The 17,984-nt window shown below is 35.8% G+C and overlaps 1 protein-coding gene across 2 annotated transcripts in view; it reads right to left on the bottom strand.

The window, feature by feature from the left end:
- Nucleotides 1–17,984, bottom strand: part of dnah5 (dynein, axonemal, heavy chain 5) — a 245,639-nt gene that overhangs the window by 117,498 nt on the left and 110,157 nt on the right. For both annotated transcript variants that reach the window (XM_052619029.1, XM_052619028.1), the window contains exons 51-56: nt 17,400–17,583; nt 16,869–17,041; nt 16,393–16,523; nt 9,080–9,233; nt 5,307–5,574; nt 4,506–4,737 (exon numbers count right to left, since the gene is read on the bottom strand). In XM_052619029.1, the coding sequence (XP_052474989.1) occupies nt 4,506–4,737; nt 5,307–5,574; nt 9,080–9,233; nt 16,393–16,523; nt 16,869–17,041; nt 17,400–17,583 (1,142 nt within the window). The remainder of the gene's footprint in view (nt 1–4,505; nt 4,738–5,306; nt 5,575–9,079; nt 9,234–16,392; nt 16,524–16,868; nt 17,042–17,399; nt 17,584–17,984) is intronic.

Genomic DNA, 17,984 nt, shown 5'->3' on the forward strand with positions numbered 1-17,984 from the left:
ACACTTGAAAAATGAAAGTCTACAAAACATTCCAGACTTCATAATTAATTTTTACAGAAAATCAGGTTGGGAATCCACTAAGATTGTGCCTGCTGATAGTGCTGTTTATTTGCATGACTGAATTATGCAAATTTGGTAACAATACAAATGCACTCACAAAGGTCCATACACAGTACAATTTTAGATATTGTCATAGGCCATGGAGGATGCAGAACATTAATGCAATTTGGCATACTTTGGAGGGATTTTACTGTATCATGCCATAGCATCCAGTCTAATTTCTTTGGTCAATAATACTAAAGTAATTATGTCAGGCATTTATGTCTGGTTTTCGCATAAGGTAGAATCTGTAGTTTAATTTACATAGAAAGGTGACATGTTTGGACAAAAAGGATTTACAATGACTTTATTCAAACACACAGTGCAGCACTATTTCAACATAGGGTTATAGCCTGGTTAACCAGGGGCCGGATTCACAAAAATAAAATAAGAAATTTCTTAAGATAAATTCCACAAAGTTCATAAGAATGTTCTTTAGTGCAGTTCTTGAAAAATTCTTAATAAGTTCTCAAATATATTCTTTAGAACATTTTATTTTTTTCAGAAAATAACAGCTGTTATCTGAATGAATACATGAGGCACTGCTAAACTCACACTATTGTCTTTTTGCGCTTCTGGTAGATTACCCTAATAATCATAATAAGCACGCACCAGAGACTGTACATTTTCTTTGCTACTTTGACTGGCGCTCAGCTTCACGTTTTGTCATAGTGTCTGGTCTGTGTATCCCTGGGTGTCCACTAGTGGTCTCACTTCCCCATATTGTCACCCCACTGCAGGCACTACATTTCCCACATGCCTTTGTCCGATTCATCTCAGTTAATTGCAAAGTTTGTTTCTATCAGTTTCATGGAGTCCTTGGTTTATGTCAACCTGCTTTTTGTGTTCCCCATTGTTTGTCATGTTTCTTGTTTTGAACTGCTTTTATGGATATTTACCTCTTGCCTGTCTGGATTATGATTATTGGATTTTCCAAATAAAACACTGCAAATTGGATCTCTCTGTTTGTGAACGTACATGACGTTTTAATGCGGCCTGTTTTTGAACAGTTACTTTTAAAATAGCCTGTCTCAAGCTGCAGGGATATGTTTCATTGATTTTTGTGCCATGTTTTTGCGCTCTCATCTGAGTGAACGCTTCCGGTATTTGAGACCGCGCTTCTACAGCAAATGCGTGCTGTGCATTCATATGCGCCGAATACTGCCAAAGATGATCTATTTATAAGCTAAAATTAATGGCGTTCAATTAAAGCTCCGTTTTAGAGTTGCTAATGAGTTTTGAAGTCAGCAAAAAGCAGCATCACACACAGGCTAATCATGACCGCCCTTACGAAAAAGAAGTTTATTCAAGTGTGCTATTAGTATACTTCCTTTAAACTAAAAATAGGAAAGTATACTTTTAGTTTACTTTTTATGTACTTCTCAGAAATGCTCTTTATGTACTTCTCAGAAATATACTTAAAATTACGTTTAAGTATACTTGACTTATACTTACAAAAAGTCTAAATATATTTGAGCTATACTCCTAGAATCTGTGTTTTCATTGTTTTATGGTAAAGGGTGCTAGTATGCATCTTCTGTACAAAATTTTCAGAAATACACAAGTGAAGATAAAAAGAAACACCACCCAGCAGGCACAGTACATCAATGTGACGTCAGGAAGACGTTGGACTCCACCTAATCCAACGTCAGTCAGACGTCATATTTTGTTTGAAAATTAAATTCGGGTTGACGTCTAAACCCAACTTTGTTTGACGTCAAACTCCGACATCAGACAGACATTGAATTTTGGTTGGAATAAGCACCACACTGCAACAATGGGTGAAATGCATGGCAGCACATTAAATATCTCAAGATCTCAGCAGAGGAGGATTAAACAACTCCACAAACAGCATTACCAGCTTCACGTATTGCTAACCAGACTGACTTTATTTCTGTCAGATGTCCACAAAAGCTCTTATTGAAAATTAACAGGGGTTTAACTCTAATGTGTTTAATTTCCATAACAGCATAACAGTTAAACACCATAACAGCGATTAGTGTTTCCGTTAGTTGAGCTCTTAACACTTATGTTATATATGTAATATGTTTTAGCTATTGTGGCTGCTAAGACAGCTTGTTTGTCGAGCACATTTGTAGCATCAAAGAAAGCTAAAGTGACATGAGATCAAGTGATGGCTGTTACCTGTTAATGGTTTTATAATCATCATGAAATAACCTGATTCGCTGATGTTGTTCCATTAGTACATTCATATTACAAACCCTGTGTTTCTGCCACATGAGATCCAGCGTTATTCTAACAATCAGTTAAAATCTTTTAACAAACATGAGCTCAAAAAGCTTAACCCATGGTGACACACACATACATCAACAATCAGCGTATGAATCTCAACAATGGTGACATGCTTCATGAAGCAATGCATGCTGGGAGCCATGCGTTTTGTACTATGGTGGCTCCCAGCATGAATTGCTGCATGAAGCATGTCACCATTGTTGAGATTCATATACTGATTATTGAGGTCTATGTGTCTCGAAAGCGTTTTCTCCCAAAATGTATTTAAAAATAAAAATTCAGAATGTTGGATCTGAGGGAAGAAAGTATTGTCTCTTGAATATTGTTCATTAATAATAAATAACCACATTGGGTCAATGACGATAAAAATTATTTCTTCATGATGATGAAAACTATATTACCTTATCTTTGTTTATGGCTCCTTTTATTACAAATGATGTGTTTCGGTAAACACTATTACAGGAACCACAAACTTACTAAGCCAAGAGTCAAACTACACAACTAAAGCAAATACTGATCACAATAGTGGTGACCAAAAATTTTCAAATAAAACATCAACATCTAAACCTCTGTTAATTCTCAAAAATAACTTCTGTAGACGTCTGACAGAAATAAAGTCAAACTGGTTATTAATAAGTGAAGCTGGTAATACGTGTACTGCCATGCATTTCACCATTTTTTAAATGTTTTTTGGGGGAAGGGGGGTGTTTATTCCAGCCAAAATTCAGCATCTGCCCAACATTGGAGCTTGATGTCAAACAGTCGTTGGATTTAGACGTCAACCCGAATTTTCATTTTCAACCAAAATCCAACGTCTATTATTATGTTTGAGATATCAATCACTGGTCGATGACCATAATGTTTTTATAAACTGTTGGTAACAACTGGTAAAATGTGCATCTAGGTCATAAAAACCATAATAATACCTACACTTAAATATTTTCTTCTCAGCCATGTCATCAATTGCTCTTGAGCGAAATCTCCTCATCCGTTGTCTGGAATTTTGCAAGGATTTCTGTGTAGTTAAAGTGTGCATAGCCTGCATCTATCAACTTTTTTTTTTTTTGTAACTCACCCACATTAAAGTGTATAAAAAAGAATGCATGAAGCTAGAATGAAATGTTTTTGTTTACAAGCAGATACACTGTTCTTTCTTTGTATGTTTTGCATTCTCAGATATTCATGTAACAAAATGTATACAAATTCAAACCTAAATAGGGACATAGTAGTCTTAAAGTATGATATAAATTTCACTTAAAGAAAACTTATGAGTATACTTGCAGTATAAGTGTACAAAGTATTTAATTAGTAAACTATCAGCAAATCAAGTTCACTTTTATTATAATTGCAGTACAAACTACAAACATAGAGGTAAACTATTTGTGTACTCAAAGTTTGCTACTGTTATACTTAATGTATATTTAAAAGTATATTTTATGTACTAGAAAGAGGGCTGATTTAGTCCCAAGGAGTATTGAAACAGTACACTTACAAGTATACTACTAGAACAATAGAACACTTTGTATACTTGCTACATAAAGTATACTTAAACTTTACTTAAGTAAACTTAATAAAATAAACTTGAAGTATACTACTTTTTGCTAAGGGCGATCGTGTTTACATTAACATTCATCGATGTCCCTTCAGAAAACTTGTGCACATCCCTAGTCCTCCTATCTATTATATGTAGCTGTTGTTGTAATGCTTAAATATAACAATTCAATTGAAATAACCTAATAAATTCATTAAATTAATATTGTTTGTGATTTAAGTCTGGGGATGTCCTAAACTTAAGAAGTTATTTACGATTATTTTTAAGAAGATTATTTTTAAGAATTTGAATTCTTCTTAGGTTTTGTTTTAAGAACAATCTTAAGGAAAAAGATAAGTATATTCTTCAGATGAATTTTTGGGAATACAATATATTCTTAACTTAATACATTCTTAAAGTTAAAAAATAAGAAGAAAATGTCAGTTAAGAAGAAATTTCTTATTAAGAATGTTTCGTGAATCCAGCCCCTTGTTATAATTATTTTTTTCTTGCACAGATACAATGCACAAAAGTGGCACAGCACTTTAGTGAATCCCTCATTCAAAGTCAAGACATTATACTATATTTATTTAAGCAATCATTCTTGTGTGATTATACTGACCTGTAAGCGAGAGTCTGAACCTCTGAGTGCTTTTCTTTGTAGATGGTCTTGTAGTCATGGATGAATGACAGGTAGGATTTGGGTGTGACGTGTGTGGAACGCCGGTATCTCTGAAAATAATCTGCACACTTTTCTGCCACCCCATCCTGAAAAGAGCCCATGCACTGAACCACTTCTCCCTTTACCTCGGGAGTGCAGTCTATGTCATATGTGGACAAGAAGTGTTCCGACACTAAGGACAAAAAAAATGAAAATCATGTTTTTTCTATTTCACAACATGATTTCCTATTGTGGACCATTTTGTGTCATTCCTAAATTGTTTTCTAAAATCAAACTGTACAGGCACACAAATTTACTCTAACAAAAATTAATGGTGGCTATTTTCGGAATAGACAATTATCATTATAAGGCATCGGTCTGAGTGTTGATTTTAACAGGTAAATCTGGTCTGGGATTTGGCCGGTTATACATTGTTTATAGATGCTGGGTCTCTGGAATAAATTGATTTTTCATTCCACAAGCAGCATACAAATTACAAAATGAGGGCCAAAACCATTTGAAACAGCAGTTAAATACTGCCACCCTGTCAAAACAGTAATTGTATACTCCAATCTAGTTTTGTTTGATAAAGGACATAAATTTCAGTAAATGTGCTCACTCAAAAATGTGCTGTATACCTTCTTAGACATTATATATTTGATTTATTTGTTTTGATATTAAGGCATCATTATCACTGCTAGATTTTAGGGTTTCCCTTGGGTATATTGAACCTTCATGGATCTGACATTTTAAATTACTGACCTGCGATCAAAGCATCTTTGGGCCAGCGACTAAACCAGTCCATGGTGCATCCTGAAATGAGAGCAGGAAACTTCAAAGCTCGATTACGGAACCTCTCCCCGACTGGAGAGAAGCACAGAACCACATGAAGGTTCTGCCTCACTCTGCTCATAAAATATTCATATAGGTTTTCATTTGTGGGCGGTCGCCGTGGAAACTCTCGCTTCATGACTGGAATGAGGTCACTGATAATCTCATCAATCTCATCTCGAGCAAACAGATTGGACACCTGTGGCAGAAAAATATTTCACAGCTCATTAGATTAATCCTGGTTTCTCTGGGAATTTACGACAAATGTACAATATAGACATAATGTCAAACCTGAAGGAATAAAATTACTCCTTCAAATGAAGGCAGAAGACATTTGAATGTTCTTAGGCATTCTATGGATCACGTAAGGGATAGTTCACCCAAAAATACAAAATCTGTTACAAGATATCTAACATGTCTTTCCAAACCTGCATGACTTTCTTTTGTGGCCTTTTCAAGTAAGACTGTGCTCTTTTACTGTATTTACTTGAGTTTATAATTTTTTAGAAGGTTCCAAGGAGAAATTTGTGTGCACCAGTGGAAGTTTTTTGACTTGTTAACATGGTCGGCGTCACAGCGTTTGCTTATCTGATTTAGAAAACTAGAAATATTGTACTTCTTATTTTCAGTTTAAGTTTCTTTTTCAGTTAAGAATACACTGTTTCTTTGTTCTATATGGTGAGAAACAATGAAACATTGTTTATTTCCATTTTTTAAATTACATTTTGAATCTCAGATTTTCAATGTGGTCTAATACTGCTGTGCCCCACTGTATAAGGCACTGCTAATAGTATATTAGATTATGATAAAACAGTCCGTCAGGAGTCAAAAAGCTCTCAGAAGGACTATAAATGGATTAGTGCATGACTGGAACAAGGAACATATTTCTGAAACTAGAACATATTTCACTTAACTTTTGCAACAGTGTACAACACTCTCAGTCTTACAAAAATAAAACAATTACCATGAGATAAAAATGCTGGAGTCTGTCTCGTCATCTCCCTTAAAGACTTCTCTTGCTGTGCTACTCTCTTTTCAGTATCTTGGATAATAAATTTCATTAAACTCCATTTGTTATTGCCTATGTCTTCCATACTGACACACCAGTCTTGCCTTATTGGTTTCCCAACTAAACCCTGAGACCCTCAGTATAACTGAGGGCTTGTGTGCTTCATTAATTTTCTTGAGCAGGGCAATCTCTCCCAGGGCTCGCAAATTGTTCTTCTGATGTGCAGTCGATTCTTTTTTGTAATTTACAGCATGATTAATGATATAGCAACCTTCACCAAACCCATCTGATCAAAAACCTTTCTAAGACTTTATGACAACTTAAAAAAACACACAAAAAAAACAAAAAACAAGAGGTATACCATGCGGCTTGAATGATAGCCAGTTATTCTCTAACACTTTTATTAATTCAGTGATGGTGAGTAAGACACACTGGAACATGTGTTAATTAAACACATTTAGTCATTTGCAAATCTTTTTATTATTCCCAGTACTTATTCTGTGACTGGTTTCTCAGTAGCTATGCACTCACTCTCTCCTTCTTTCTTATAGGCCCTCATGGAATCTTTTCCCACAGATCTCTGTAGACTGTTCTGCAGATCTGCATAGAATTTGATAAAATATACCCTTTTCTTTTTTGTTCATTAAATATTATGCAAATGTTATTTTTATACCATAATAACATTTATCACATCTTAACCATGTTTTAACCATTTTTTTTTCAATGAGAATAATTCCTTTTTAAAGGAATATCACATAAAACTCTTTTATTTTATTTTATGTTTTTAAATAAACTTTTTACCTTAAATAATAATAATAATTAAAAGCAAAGCTCCCTCCCCAGTCCCCACTGCCATCTATAACTCATTGTAAAATCATCATGATAGTCATGATCTATGAGCACACTGAAATTAACATAAACAGTATTTGTAAAGTTTCATATCAGAATGCCAGTTTGCAGAGTATTTTGCTGATTGAATTCTTGAAATGACAGTAGCAAAAACAGGCTAATTAATTGTAGGAAATCTGTAAAAATGATTGTAAACTAAATTCTGATTGTATTTGGTATAATAAACCTCAGCATTATGTAAGGAGATTTAGGAAGGAAAAACATAAATTGCTACAAAATGACAGAATTTGGCCTTTGTCCCAATCAACTTAAAAAAACAAACAAACAAACAAAGAAATAAATTAAATTATTTATTAAAATTGTTAAATAATTGTAGTTTATGATTAAAATTAGTCAAGGCAAGGGGCACAAGATTTCTTAGTTTTCTGTTGAAAAAAAAAACTAATTTTTTCCCCTCTTTGACAAACCCATCTATATCTCTAATATGAAGCAATACATCTTGTACCTCATAGATCCCATTTACAGTATCTCTGTGTTATTACCACACAGAATTAACTCTGTAATTTGTAAGAGGACAGGGCGACATGCTCCCTTTGTTTATTTTCGTTATAGCGCCTCGAGAAATTACTTATTTGTAGTAAAATAAAGTTGAGTTATTAGGGGAACACACATTGTAAACTTGGGAACACATGTAGCTTGGCTTATTTTAGGGAGTGTTCTGAAAACATCATGGAATGGCTCAGAATGGATGCTGTAGGGCAGGGATAGGCAACTTCGGTCCTGGAGGGCCACTGGAGTTTAGCTCCAACCCTAATTAAACACACCTGAACAAGGCAATCAGTGTTTTCGGGATTACTACGCTGTAAAAAAATCCAACTTACAAAAAGTTAGACTAATGATTATATTTTAGTTAACTGGACAAATAAATGCAAAAATGTTGGCATAACTAGTGAAAAGACGTTGGTTCAACAATCGTTGGACCAACCTAGAATTCAATTTGTAAATTCAAGTTAACAATCATACAAGTTGGTTTGGAGGTTGGAGCATGCGCACTGTAACGACCATGAAATTGGCGCATGTGCAATGAATCGCACCAACACCGAACAGACAAAGGAGACTCACCCTAACTGTGGTGGATACGGTGAATAAGCTAAAGCCCCCAAAAGTCAGCATACTCCTTTAACTTGCACTTATATTGCTTGTTTTGTAACATATTTTGTGTTAACAATTTAAAATGTTAAACATAGAACATTGAAAGTATTTAGGACCGGTTGAATGAGATAGAACTTTGAATGTTGTTTTTTTTTTTCTTCTGCCTCCTCATTTAATTACTTTTTTTAAAGAATGAGTATGTCTAAAATTACCAATGTGTTTCTGCTGGTTTGAAGTAAAACCTGGACCAAAATATCAAGCAGTTTTTCTAACCTTGTGATGCTTTTTAAAAACACATTTTTAGTCAACTGAACGTACTTTATTAAGTCAAGTGAAAATAACATTAAAAGTTGAAATTACATAACAAAAGTTTTTTTTTTAACTATAAAAACTCAATCAGCTGAACAAAAGATCTTAAGTCGGGAGACATGTGACCTTACTAAGTGAATTGAGTTAAGTGAACTAAATCGTTTAAAAGTTGAGTAAACTCAAAAAAGCTGTGCAGCGAATTACCTTGTAATTTTAAGTTAAGTCAACTTTTCTTTTTTTACAGTGTAGATAGACACAGGCAGGTGAGTTTTTATGAGGTCTGAAGCTAAACTCTGCTGGATAGTGGCCCTCCAGGAACGGAGTTGCCTGCTGTAGGGCTTGTGGGGAAGGGTGTTTTTTTTAGATGTCAGAACAGTTCTCTGACCTCTCCTGATGAAAGGACGTTGTTCATGTACTCCAGGAAGGATTCATCCTTGATCTCGTTGTCAGTGAAAATAAAGCTGATGCCTTTGCCCTGTTGTCCAGCAGTCCTGTACAATCCCTTCAGATCCTCCATCAGGTTTAGGGTGTTATAGGAACTACAGAAAAACACAGCATACAAATTAGATGCAATACAAATTGAAATATATTATGAATGTATAAAATCGTGTTCAATACAGCAATCTGGAGAAGCACTTGTGTCTTCTCTGTAAGGATGAAACTTTTTTTTTTTTTTTTTTTTGTTTTTGGTATGTGTCTCTTCATAGGATAAATGTTTTCCAGCTAGTTCAACTAATCAATGCCCTCCTGTGATTGGATGCTGGGAGTATTTAAGCTGCAAACACCATCAGAGCCGGGTTGGTGTTGGCTTGACTATGCAACAGCAGCAGCAGCAGCTTTGAGGTCCCATCTTCAACCCCAGACCAGATACTTTGTTGAAGCCAGTAGTTAACTGTGTATTTCTACCTTATATCGTGTGCGTTACTTATTGAAGTAGTTCTTTCTTTTTAGTCTTTCTATTACACTTGGTGATTGAGATTAAAAAGGCAGACGTGTGTTATCTCTAATAATTATTTGTTGTATGATTTAATTAATCTGTTTTTCTCTTGGTTTATTTGAGGTTTGCTTGTTAAACAGTTATTTCTTTATTTGTGGGGTTAGTAGGGAGGTGGGTGCCATTTATTTTTCTCCTGTTTATGTTAGAAAGGGAGTTAGTTTATCTTGCTGTACTTTTTTACTTTTCTGTACTTTTTGTTTGTTGTTTTGGCAACACTCCCTTCTGATTTGGCTACCCCTTTTTTTGCCTAATTTGTAAATAAACTATTTTCTTTAATGAGATAACTATGTGGTTAGTGTGAAACGACTCTGGGTCTGGAGACAGGGTGGCTTCATGTTGCTGCACATTCATTTCACCACCATCCATTTTTGCCCTTTCATTGCTCCCCTAGTATATTAGGGGATAATATATTAATATATTAGTATATTATTATATCAGGAAAACATAACGCAAGAAAGTGAACAAAATTGTTATATTGCCCTTTTACAACACTGTACCAAACTTTTGTGAACGTGTGGAAAACGTTAAGTTTAATGGATTAAAATTGTACATTTTGTTTACTGACCAAGCTCCGTGTAGCTGTTTTTATTTTATTTTTTCTCTAGAATCTTTATCTTACCGTCACTGTCTGTTTGTTTGTTTTCTGTTTTTTTTTTAATTGGTAAAATATAACTTAATTCACACCATATTTCTGATATTATCGATCAGTCTTATCAGATTATCTTTGATCGTTCACTTTTCCGTGAGTGCACTACACCTGCAAAGCGTTAGCACTCGTTAGCTTGTCATTAGTGTTTTATATTCTCCTCTCACTCCAGTTTTTCACAAGTTCATCAAACAACCGCAGTAAAAATATTTCATTTAGCACAGTGAGTAATGGCTTCTCCTGCTATCGTTTATCTATCTCTGTCACTGATAAGGGATTCACATGTGATAAATGCAGGTAAATAGTTAGGCTGACAGAGAAGATTTCAGAATTAGAGACACGCATCCAAATTTTAATTGAGGACAGTAAGAATGTTAGGACTCTAGATGCGGCTTTGGATGCGTCTAGCTCAGGGATTCCTGTACATTGTCCGGTTCCAGCAGAGCCCCTGCAGCAGGGCAACTGGGTGACGGTGAGGCAGCGTAGTCGTGGGTCAAAACACAGCTCTTCTGTTCCGATCAAAACATTAAACAGGTTCTCCCCACTCAGTGATGCACCCACTGAGAAACCTGATGAAAGTGCTCTAGTTATTGGTGATTCTATTGTACGGAACGTGAATATAGAGACACCAGCCACCATAGTCAAATGTTTACCAGGAGCCAGAGTGCCTGACATCTTGGCAAATTTAAAAGTGCTGGCAAATGCTAAACGTAAATACATTAAGATTGTTATTCATGCTGGCGCTAATGATGTTCGACTTCGCCAGTCGGAGATCACTAAAAATAACTTTAAAGAGGTGTGTGAACTTGCAAGCACGATGTCAGACACTGTAATATGCTCTGGTCCCCTCCCTGCTTACCGTGGTGATGAGATGCATAGCAGATTGTCATCACTCAATGGCTGGATGTCTAAGTGGTGCCCACAGAATAACATAGGTTTCATAGAAAATTGGACGAGCTTTTGGGGCAGACCTGACCTGTTTAAAAGAGATCTTCATCCCTCCCAGGGTGGAGCTGCTCTTCTCTCTAGAAATATGGCAAATAGTCTTAGAGTTCATACTTGACTAACTGGGGCCAAGGTCAGGAAGCAGACAGACTGGCTAAACCGACTGTCTGCTAGCTGCCTCCCGTCACAGAGGTCAGTTAATTCTCAGCACATAGAGACTCTTTTACCTAGATATCACACTATAGAGACTGTGTCTGTTCCCCGAACTAGAAAATACAAAAAACGTCCAAACCAAGTTAAGGTTAACAATTTAATTGAGGTTCAACAAATAAAAAAACAATGCAATATGGATAAACAAATGACAAAGCTTGGCTTATTGAATATCGGATCCATTTCTACGAAAACACTTTTTGTAAATAATATGATAACTGATCATATTATAGATGTGCTCTGTTTGACAGAAACCTGGCTAAAACCTGATGATTACATTATTTTAAATGAGTCCACCCCCCAAGATTACTGTTATAAACACGAGTCACGTCTAAAAGGCAAAGTGTTGCTTCAATTTATAACAAGGTTTTCAGGATTTCTCAGAGGGCAGGCTTCAAGTATAATAGATTTAATACTGTCACATGGAATTGATGTTGATAGTGTTGAAATTATTCAGCCAAGTGATGATATCTCAGATTATTTCTCACATTATTTAGTTCTGTGCAAACTTCATATAGCCAAAATTGTAAATTCTACTTCTTGTTATAAGTATCGAAGAACCATCACTTCTACCACAAAAGACTGCTTTTTAAGTTATCTTCCTGATGTATCCAAATTCCTTAGCATATCCAAAACCTCAGAACAACTTGATGATGTAACAGAAACTATGGACTCTCTCCTTTCTAGCACTTTAAATACAGTTTCTCTTTTACGCTTAAGGAAGGTTAAGGAAAACAGTTTGACACCATGGTATAATGAGCATACTTGCACCCTAAACAGAGCAGCCCGAAAAATGGAGCGCAGCTGGAGGAAAACAAAACTAGAGGTATTTCGTATTGCTTGGCGGGAAAGCAACATATCCTACAGAAAAGCATTAATAACTGCTAGATCTGATTACTTTTCTTCTCTTTTAGAAGAAAACAAACATAATCCAGGTATTTATTCAATACAGTGGCTAAATTAACGAAAAATAAAGCCTCAAAAAGTGTTGACATTTACCAACACCACAGCAGTAATGACTTTATGAACTACTTTACTTCTAAAATCAATACTATTAGAGATAAAATTGCAACCATTCAGCCATCAGCTACAGTATCACATCAGACAGTGCACTATAGACCCCCTGAGGAACAGTTCCACTCATTCTCTACTATAGGAGAGGAGGAATTGTATAAACTTGTTAAATCATCTAAACCAACAACATGTATGTTAGACCCTATACCATATAAGCTCCTAAAAGAGGTGCTTCCAGAAGTCATAGATCCTCTTCTGACTATTATTAATTCCTCATTGTCATTAGGATATGTCCCCAAAACCTTTAAACTGGTTGCTATTAAGCCTCTCATAAAAAAAAAAAAAAAAAAAAAACACAACTTGACCCCAAAGAACTAGTTAATTATAGACCAATCTCGAATCTCCCTTTTCTGTCCAAGATACTAGAAAAGGTGGTATCCTCACAATTATAATCCTTTTTAGAGAAAAATGGTATATGTGAGGATTTCCAGTCAGGATTTAGACCGTATCATAGTACTGAGACTGCTCTCCTTAGAGTTACAAATGATCTGCTCTTATCATCTGATCGTGGGTGTATCTCTCTATTAGTTTTATTGGATCTAAGTGCTGGGTTTGACACAATTGACCACTGCATTCTTTTGCATAGACTTGAACACTTTGTTGGCATCAGTGGAAGTGCATTAGCATGGTTTAAATCGTACTTATATGACCGCCATCAGTTCGTAGCAGTGAATGAAGATGTATCATATCGATCACAAGTGCAGTATGGAGTACCTCAAGGCTCAATACTAGGGCCGCTACTCTTCACGCTTTATATGTTACCCTTGGGAGATATCATCAGGAAACATGGTGTTAGCTTTCACTGTTATGCTGATGATACTCAGCTCTATATTTCTTCGCGGCCCGGTGAAACACACCAATTTGAAAAACTAATGGAATGCATAGTCGATATAAAAAATTGGATGACGAGTAATTTCTTCCTGCTAAATTCAGAAAAAACAGAGGTGTTAATTATAGGACCTAAAAACTCTGCTTGTAATAACCTAGAACACTGTCTAAGACTTGATAGTTGCTCTGTCAATTCTTCGTCATCAGTTAGGAACCTAGGTGTGCTATTTGATCGCAATCTTTCCTTAGAAAGCCACGTTTCTAGCATTTGTAAAACTGCATTTTTCCATCTCAAAAATATATCTAAATTACGGCCTATGCTCTCAATGTCAAATGCAGAAATGTTAATCCATGCATTTATGACTTCAAGGTTAGATTATTGTAATGCTTTATTGGGTGGTTGCTCGGCATGCTTAGTAAACAAACTTCAGCTAGTCCAAAATGCAGCAGCAAGAGTTCTTACTAAAACCAGGAAGTATGACCATATTAGCCCGGTCCTGTCATTGCTGCACTGGCTCCCTATCAAACATCGTATAGATTTTAAAATATTGCTTATTACTTATAAAGCAGTGAATGCACCTCAGTATTTGAATGAGTTCCTTTTACATTATAATCCTCTACGTCCACTACGTTCTCAAAACTCAGGTAATTTGATAATACCTAGAATATCAAAATCAACTGCGGGCGGCAGATCCTTTTCCTATTTGGCGCCTAAACTCTGGAATAACCTACCTAACATTGTTCGGGAGGCAGACACACTCTTGCATTTTAAATCTAGATTAAAGACCCATCTCTTTAACCTGGTTTACACATAACATACTAATATGCTTTTAATATCCAAATCCGTTAAAGGATTTTTAGGCAGCATTAATTAGGTAAACTGGAACCGGAAACACTTCCCATAACACCCTGTGTACTTGCTACATCATTAGAAGAATGGCATCTACGCTAATATTTGTCTGTTTCTCTCTTATTCTGAGGTCACCGTAGCCACCAGATCCAGTCTGTATCCAGATCAGAGGATCACTGCAGTCACCCGGATCCAGTACGTATCCAGACCAGTTGGTGGATCAGCACCTAGAAAGGACCTCTACTGCCCTGAAAGACAGCGGAGACCAGGACAACTAGAGCCCCAGATACAGATCCCCTGTAAAGACCTTGTCTCAGAGGACCACCAGGACAAGACCACAGGAAACAGATGATTCTTCTACACAATCTGACTTTGCTGCAGCCTGGAATTAAACTACTAGTTTCGTCTGGTCAGAGTAGAACTGGCCCCCCAACTGAGCCTGCTTTGTCCCAAGGTTTTTTTCTCCATTCTGTCACCGATGGAGTTCCATGCTGCTGTCGCTACTGGCTTGCTTAGTTGGGGTAACTTCATCTACAGTGATATCGTTGACTTGATTGCAAATAAATGCACAGACACTATTTAACTGAACAGAGATGACATCACTGAATTCAATGATGAACTGCCTTTAACTATCATTTTGCATTATTCACACACTGTTTTTCTAATGAATGTTGTTCAGTTGCTTTGACGCAATGTATTTTGTTTAAAGTGCTATATAAATAAAGGCGACTTACAGAGGGTAAGGCTATCCATTTTTTATATATATATATTAGTAAATGTATTATTTTTTATTTGCATTAAATTGTTATTTGCATATTAAAATAAAATCTGTAATTTACAACAAAGTAATTTCAAATTATAGTTGTATTAAGTAATTTTTAATACAAATACTGATGATAATTAATATAAATAATTAAGTCAAGTGTTTGGTAACTTTTAACCAAACAGGATTTTAACCCAATTCATTGGGTTGAATAACCCACAGATGGGAAGGTGCTTTACCATCCCATAGTTTGGTTACAGTTTGTATTATTTTTAACCCAACATTTTTTAGTGTGCAGAGAATGGTCTGAAAAAGAGAAAATATCCAGTTAGCAGCAGATGTGTGGACGAAAAAAACTTGATGTCAGAGATCAGAGGAGAGTGGGCAGACTGGTAAGATATTATAGAAAGGCAAAACTAACTCAAATAACCATTTTTACAACCAAGGTATGCAGAATATCATCTCTGACTGCACAACATGTCGAACCCTGAAACAGATGGGCTACAGCAGCAGAAAACCACACTGGGTGCCACTCCTGTCAGATAAGAACAGGAAATGGAGATTACATTTCGCACAGGCTCACCAAAATCGGACAATAAGGGATTGGAAAAATGTTGCCTGGTCTGATGAGTCTCAATTTATGCTGCAACATTCAGATGGTAGTGTCAGAATTTGGCGTAAAGAACATGAAAGCATGGATCCATCCTCCTTTGTCTCAAGGGTTCAGGCTGATGGTGGTGTAATGGTGTGGGGGATATTTTCTTGGCACACTTTGGGCCCCTTAGTACAAAATAGAGCATTGTTTAAATGCCACAGCCTTTGTTTAAATGCCACAGTATTGTTGCTGACCATGTCCATCCCTTTGTGACTACAGTGTACCCATAATCTGATGGCTACTTCCAGCAAGATAATGCACGATTTGTTACAAAGCTCAAATCATCTCAGATTGGTTTCTTGAACATGAAAATTTGTTTCACTTTACTCAAATGGCCTCCACAGGCACCAGATCTCAATCCAATAGAGCAGCTTTGGGATGTGGTGGAATGGGAGATTCATATCACGGACGTGCAACCGACAAATCTGCAGCAACTAAGTCATGCTATCATGTCAATGTGGACCAAAATCTATGAAGATTGTTCTGATTGTTCTTATTGACTTTTGACATAAACATAGACAACAAAAGCACTGCTTTTACAGTGACACATGTTTATTACTGTGCTATAACTATGTTATTACTATGCAATAATGCGTTAAATTATAAATCTTGTCTAGACGTGATGATATAGATCTGTTATTCAAATAACAGTAGAAAATGTTAATCTGGAGAGGAAATGTGAATTAGAATAAAGAGGCTATAAATGATTGAGTATGTGATGGTGACTCACCGGGTGAGTGTTATCTGGAAAGTCTTGTAGCCAGCGATGAAAGATGCTAGTCTTGTCAGACTCTGTTTTCCAGATCCTCCTACACCGACCAGGAGGGCATTTCCCCGAGGGGTCCTGATGATCCGAGATATCTAGGGAAAGAGTGTGCAAGAGAGAAAAAATTTAGAGACATATGCAACCTCATTACCATGAAAAACATTTATACACACACTTTACATATAGAAAATTATTTGTACTTATTTGTATTCTTCTCTAAAGTAGGACATATGTGGGTCCTGTAATCATCAGCATGAAAAATTAATTGGAAACATCTAAATTTCTTGTGAGAACTAACATTTTTTTCTTTCATGCTAGAATGATACTAATATACATTAAGGTTAATCTTTTCTTTTTCATGAGCCCTAAAAACATTCATATGATTACATAAAATGGGAAGATACTGACGTCAGTGTAGTAAGATACTGTCCTCTATGTACCTTAACCAGATGAATCATGGCATCCCTGAAGAAGACCATATCCATGCCTGCTCCTCTGATACTCTCGTTATAATGGCTCAAAAACATGTTCAGCCTCTCCATTAGACTATCAAAGGATTTGATGGGCTCGTATACTTTTGGCATGTCGAAATCAGTTTCCTCTGGCTCTTCACCTGTATATAATACATCAGTCCTAGATATTTAATTTCAATTCAGAAGGGAAGTTGCACAATCTATAAATGCTATGTTAGGAAAAATCTTATAATTTTTTGTTGCATTAAATGAAAATCAAATTAATACAAATAATATTTGGGCAGGTCCATATTAGACGTTCCTTTTAAGGCAAGTCAGTTTTTTGGTGACCATCTTGGTTATGCCTGTTATTTTTACTCTGGTTTGCGTACTAAACAAACAGCAAAGAATAATGCTACTAAACAAATTTATTAGACAGAACCTACACTGGTAACTTAATATTTTACTAAATTTAATAGAAAAAAAGTTCCATCATTATATTTAGTTTCTGATCATTACCTGTGGCCTCAGGTGCATCTCTGAGAAAGTCCACAAAGTAGGAATCCACCCCAAGTTCCACCACCATTCGTTCTTCTTCCACCAGCTTGGCCAGTGTGTAGTCAAACCAGACCACATCATCTGGGGCAGTAAACCGGTCAGCAATAACACGTTTGCATTCATGCTTCCAGAGCTGTAGTAATATCTGGACCAATATTTTAAACACATTTTTGTCAGTTTAAGCAATGTTTGTTGGGAAAGAATATGGGAATTAAAAAACAATATATATATATGTATATGTACACTGTAAAACATTTTGCCGTTAAATAACAGTAATTTTCTGGCAGCAGGGGTGCCAGTAAAGTACTGTTAATTTACAGCTCTTAACCATTAATTTACCACTCTTATTTTTTAACAGTATTTTACCGTAAATTCTACCATGGAAATTAACTCCACTCCCACTGCTTCAAACAGTTCGAGTTTTTAAACTAGCATTCCTACGATGTTAGTACTATGAACTTATTTCATTTGAGTCCACTGAGAAGGAATATTTCTTACACTTAATGTGCAGTAATAAAGTAACTAAATACATGACTTTTACTCAAA

This window comes from Carassius gibelio, chromosome A16, assembly GCF_023724105.1.
Source record: "Carassius gibelio isolate Cgi1373 ecotype wild population from Czech Republic chromosome A16, carGib1.2-hapl.c, whole genome shotgun sequence".
Lineage (NCBI taxonomy): Eukaryota > Metazoa > Chordata > Actinopteri > Cypriniformes > Cyprinidae > Carassius > Carassius gibelio.